General features: G+C 36.2%; 1 protein-coding gene across 4 annotated transcripts in view; it reads right to left on the bottom strand.

Annotated features, from left to right (window-relative positions):
• The window catches only part of LOC136037862 (origin recognition complex subunit 5-like), a 98,901-nt gene extending 93,148 nt beyond the window's left edge, over positions 1–5,753 (bottom strand). The window contains exon 1 of one of the 4 annotated variants that reach the window (XM_065720715.1): positions 5,729–5,753. In XM_065720715.1, the coding sequence (XP_065576787.1) occupies positions 5,729–5,734 (6 nt within the window). In that variant the 5' untranslated portion in view covers positions 5,735–5,753. Of the gene's footprint in view, positions 1–1,015; positions 1,131–1,161; positions 1,270–5,728 lie in introns of those variants that run through there. The other 3 variants (XM_065720732.1, XM_065720727.1, XM_065720719.1) reach the window with 3 other exon arrangements.
• Between the last annotated feature and the right edge of the window lie 247 nt (positions 5,754–6,000).

The raw sequence follows: 6,000 nt of genomic DNA on the forward strand, positions 1-6,000 counted from the left end.
TCTAAAGGCTCACTTATTTGGTCTTTGAACTATGATGAACAAAATGGCTATCTCAAAATTTTGATTGGACAATTTTGGGGAAAAGGGAGCAGGGAAGGGGGCCTAGTTGCCCTCTAATCTTTTTGGTCACTTCAAACAACACTAAAACTGTTAATTTCCCTTTGAATGACCCTCTCACAATATTCTAGGACTACTGGACTGATACAATCACCCTTGGGAAAAAAAAATATACATGCATCTGTGATCTTTCTTCTGGTAAAAAAAATACAAAATTCCACATTTTTGTAGATTGGAGCTTGAAACCACTACAGTAAGTTTTTCTAATATGCTGAATCTGATGTTATAATTTTCATTAAGATTCTATGACTTTTAGGGGGTGATTTCCCCTTTCTTTGAAAATCATGCAAATTTTCTCAGGCTTGTAGCTGTTACTTAGTGAAACGCATATATTTGAAATCAGCATAACAAGCCAATTATTTTGATAGAACTATTGGTATCAAAATTCTGTTTTTTAGAGTTTTGTTTACTATTGAGCCAGGTTGCTCCTTACTTACAGTTTATTACCACAAACTGTTTGAAAACCAGAGAAAAGAAAACTGAAAATCAAGATAGACTACAATTTTTAGTCAAAATTTTGATATGCCAAGATGTTTTGTATCAAAATTTCACCTGTCCAGAAGGCAAATATGAACTAAAATCAAGTGGGCCTAGGCTTAATTCAAGGGCATCAAGCCATGGCTAATTGTAGATTAAAAGCCAAGACAGATAGTCCAAGTGAATGAGAGGCAAATATGGAATAAACCCTTTTTAGCATTCTACTAAAATGATGTCATTTCAGACTCAGAAATCAAAAAGGGGTTAAAGTAGTGGCTTGGCAGTAGGCTACCTTCCAAGATTAAATTGTTGGCCCTGGATTCAAAACAAAATGTTTTTTTCTAATCAAACCACTTTCCAAGATAGCAAAAATGAGCTTGTCTAGAATGTTAACAAATGATGTTGTAAACTGCAAATTTACCACAAACCATAAACAGAGCTATCCCAGAAGGGTAGCCCTATATAGGCCTAGCACCTTTTAAATGTTTGATTCACTTCAATCCCAATTCGTCGTTATTCAAAATTTCTTGCGTAGGCACTATAGATCTTTGTTCTGAAAACCAGCACCTGGAATCCTCAATGGACTTCTTTAAACAAATTAAATTTCTCTTTTCAGATTAGTCTATTAATAGCTGAAACAATCGAAGTTTAACTTATTATTATGAATCTATTTTTTTTCCGACTTCTATCAAGCAGTGGATATGCTTCTGCTCTCATCGTCAAATTGCGAAAAACGGAGGTAAATGGTCAGTTCAATGAGCATTAATAAGTAATAATGCACCAACACGTTTACTTTTGACATATTTCGTGATAAATTGCTTATATTTGTTTTTATTATAATGCACTTGAGGCATTAGTTAAAAACCACTATTTGAAGTAAATAGGAATTAAATTACAATTTCTACTTGGAACACACTCCTAGTTCAACGATGTTCTTCTTATTATTATTTGATTAGTTGGAGGCGCAAAAGCACAACCCCTTTGCAATTCCTTTCTTTTTCTTCTTGGGGATCTCTATAACCCAAATTAAATCATTTTGAACTTCAAGGATGATAGGAGGTTGCTATTTTGCTAATTAAAACCCATTATCGTCTTCACTTTGAAGGGGTGATAATGTGGACACTTCATCATTACTGGAGTAAGCCATACATTTGCTCTAATAAAGTCCTTAGGCTCCCTGTATTCGATCACCCTTCCAGTAAGTTGCGAATAGATTATATGTCGCTTGCCCAAGCCTGTATATCCCTTTCGGGTATATGAACAAGCAATAATATTTTGGGTGCTTAATCAAGCTGTTTTCCTGTTATTTGTATATATTTCCAATTCCAGAATTTGTATATTTCTTTCATAGTAGTTTTCTTTTAAAGTATTCTACAGATGGACTGATATATTTTTCAAGATTCACACATTTCTTTGATCAAACAGTTCGTGGTAACGAACTGTGGTAAGGAACGACCCTGCTCAATAGTAACTGAAACTCTAAAAAATGGAAATTTGATACCAATAGTTACATCAAGAGAATCGCATTTTAAGCCGATTTTAAATATATACGTTTCATCAAGATTAGTCTTATGCATCAAAAGTTATAAGCCTGAGAAGATGTGCCTCATTTTAGAAAATAGGGACAAAAACCCCCTAAAAGTCATAAAATCTTAACGAAAATCACACCATCAAATTCAGCCTATCAGAGAATCGTTTTGCAGAAGTTTCAAGCTCCTATCTACAAAAATTTGGAATTTCACTTTTTTTGCCTGAAGACCGATCACGGATGCATGTTTATTTCTTTGTTTGTTTTTTGCCTGGGATGATCGTATCGACTCAGGGGTCCTAGAATGTCGCAAGAGAGCTCATTATAACGGAAATTAGAAGTTCTAATGCCCTTTTTAAGTGACTAAAAAATTGGAGGGCACCTAGGCCCCCTCCCACGCTCATATTTTCCCCAAAGTTGCCGGATCAAAATTCTGAGATAGCCATTTTATTCATCATAGTTGAAAAGCCTAATAAATATTTCTTTGGGGCCAACTTACTCCCCCGCAGTCCCCGTGGGAGGGGCTGCGAGTTACAAGCTTTGACCTGTGTTTACATATTGCAATGGTTACTGGAAAGTGTACAGACGTTTTCAGGAGGATTTTTTTGTTTGGGGGAGAGTTAAGGGGAGGGGTTTACGTGGGAGGACCTTTCCATGTAGGATTTTCTCATGGGGAAAGAGACTTTCAATGAAGGGGGTGCAGGATTTTCTAGTATTATTTAAAAAAATGAAATAATAAATATGAAAAGTTTTTTCTACTGAAAATGAGGAGCAGCATTAGATAGATAGATAGATAGATATTTTTTTTATTTTCATCCAAAACATTTAAATTAAACAAAGAATTTACCATTAACGGCCACTCTTAAGACAAAAGAGTCCTGACTGTGGCCGCAATTCTAACCACCATAAATCTGCTAAATCATTTCTTCAAATGATTTTGAAGAAAGAAAAAAATCCTTGGGGGGAGGTAAAAAACAAAATAATTAATATTAAATACTAAATAAATAAATACCCTTTCCTCTTATCACACTTCTCTCCTTTTTAAAAAATGGAATTTAACCATTCTCTTGAATGACTTACTGCCGCTCTGACCGATTCTGAAAGGTCATTCCAGACGCTGACACCTATGTTCCTGAGAACAAATCCTGCTCTCGTTGTATTTCTTTTCTCGTGAGTCAAATCCTCCGAATTCCGGGTAAAATAAGGATGGTAAAACGAGTTAGTTTTAAAAAAAATCATAAAAGTACTCAGGGCTTACCTTATTTACACTTTGAAAAACAAAAATCGCTAGCTGGTAATCACGTAGCTCGCCTATGTTCAAAATATCATTCTTTCTAAAACACTCCGCACTATTCTGACAGTTTTGAAATTCTCCTATCAAACGCAGTGCTTTGTTTTGTATTATTTGAGTTCGCTTATAATTCATCACGAAATTGCTTGCCCAAACAGAACAACCGTACGTGATGTAAGGGTGCACAATAGCACTGTATAACAATTTGACAACTGCTACCAGGAACACTTTTTTCAGTCTCCTCATCACTCCCAATCCTCTAGCTGATTTTGCCAACACTATTTCATCATGCTTCTTCCAAGACAAATTACAATCAATATAAAATCTGAGATATTTACAAAAAAACACCTGTGTTATGCTAACACCGTTATAAAGCACATTTTCAAGAAGTTCAGGTACACCAGTTCTACTAAACACCATAAAATTCGTTTTTCTTGAATTTACTGCAAGGGAGCTTAGAGCTGTAAAAACATGAAGCCGACTAAGGACGTGTTTCGCTTTTTGCACAACCTCTTTTGAAGTCGGGCAAACACTGTGATAGCTTTACCATCGGCGAAAGAGGTTAAAACTGAATCATTTAGGTAAAATCGAAGAGTATCCACATATACCAAGAAGAGTAATGGGCCAAGGACTGATCCTTGGGGAACACCACAATTTATAGGCATAGCTGCGCTAGATATATCACTCATCACCACCTTCATTGATCTTCCACACAGATAAGACAGAAACCAACTTAATGCTCTATCTTTAATTCCAAGGTTTCGCAGTCTTTTCAGTAGAACTTCAAAATCCACAGTGTCAAAGGCCTTCTTCAAATCAATAAAAATAGTTAGAGGGATCAAATTATTCTCTAACGCACTATTTACACAATCTAAAAGGTGATGAACGGCATGCACTGTAGAATGACCTTTTCTAAAATCAAACTGCGAATCTGACAAAAACCCAAGCGAATTCATGTACTCGTATATTTTCTTATACACTACTTTTTCATAAAGTTTTGAGAAGAGCGGTAAAATAGATATTTGTCTCCAGTTGGAAATATCTCTTTTATCGCCTCCTTTATGGAGGGGTATAACTTTTGCCCGCTTTAGTTCGTCAGGAAACACACCTTTTTGAACAGATAAATTGACTAGATGTAATATCACAGGTAAGACATACGCAGCAACTGCTTTAAAGGCTTTAATGTTTAGGCCATCAACACCAGCTGCATTAGATTTGATCGATTTCACTGCTTGGGTAATGTCATCCATAGTACATTCGGTAAAGTAAAATGAATGATGGAGACCGCGATTATCGTCAAACTCCTCAGTATCTAGCTGTCCGCTTTGATCTTTTGCCTCTTGGCTTATTTGCGATCCTATTTTGGTAAAAAAACTTACAAAACTCTTCACTAGATTCTTGCCTCCCACTCACAGTTCTTTCACCTAAGGATAACTGTTCAGTTGATGCTGAATCCTTACCATTGCCGAGAAAGCTTTTAATAGTGAGCCAGGTCCCTCTAATGTCTCCTTTCTGCGATTTTAATTTCTCTCCGAAATACTCCCTCATTGCAGCTCGTCGTGCAGAATTCCCCTTATTTCTTGCCTTTCTGTACTCTTCCCAACTATCATCACTCTCACAATTGAGATAATCTGAAAATAATTGGTCTCTCTTCTTCATCATTTCCAGTATCTCTTCCGTAATCCATGGCTTCCGCGGTTGGTTTTTCTTCTTAGTTGCAGTTTTTAATGGGCAACACTGATCATAGATGGGAGACAAAATACTCATAAATTTATCAAAAGCAGTCGAGGGGTCTTCTTTCTCTGCCATGACTTGTTGCCATGATACTGTGCTGATTTCATTTTTAAATTTCCTGAGATTTTCAGCTTTCATCATTCTGAATTGAAGCTTAGTAGTGGTTTTATGTTGACAGCCAAATCTTTTAATGGTGCAAAATACTGGTAGATGGTCAGACCCAGGGTGTAAGACAACGTCAGCACAGCACTCCACAATTGCATCCGAAGAAAGGAAGATATTGTCAATCAGGGCTGCCAAATGATCTGTTATCCTAGTTGGGATTAACACTGCGGGATAAAGGTTATGTGAAAGCATAAGGTTAAAAAAATCAAGGTTTAATCCTTCTAGATTTAAAAGATCGAAGTTAAAATCGCCTAAAAAAATACATTGGAGTTTAGTACTTGAAATTCTTTGAAGAAATCCATGGAATTCTCTAAAAAATTCATCTGGGTTTGCGCAGGGCGGTCGGTAAATCAAAGAAATGATGAACTTTCTATTTTTCTCTAACTCTATTTCTATTGATAAAGTTTCGAGCTTACCTTCATTCCAGAGAGTTAAATCTTCTCAAATTACGTAATCCAAAGAATTTGGTAGCAGAAAAGTCAAACCTCCTCCTCTCATTGAACTCCTTGATTTTGACACAAGTTTATAGCCTGGAAAAAATGTGACGAGAGGAAAGTGTCTTGAGTTACGAACGACTCGCAAATCCCTAATACTTCTACCTTATTTTTATAAAGATCTAGCAGACGGGTGACCTCATGGTGGTTAGAATTCAAATGACAATTCCACTGAGCCACAGTCAAAGACTCAG

The sequence above is a fragment of the Artemia franciscana genome, chromosome 2, assembly GCF_032884065.1.
Source record: "Artemia franciscana chromosome 2, ASM3288406v1, whole genome shotgun sequence".
Classification (NCBI taxonomy): domain Eukaryota; kingdom Metazoa; phylum Arthropoda; class Branchiopoda; order Anostraca; family Artemiidae; genus Artemia; species Artemia franciscana.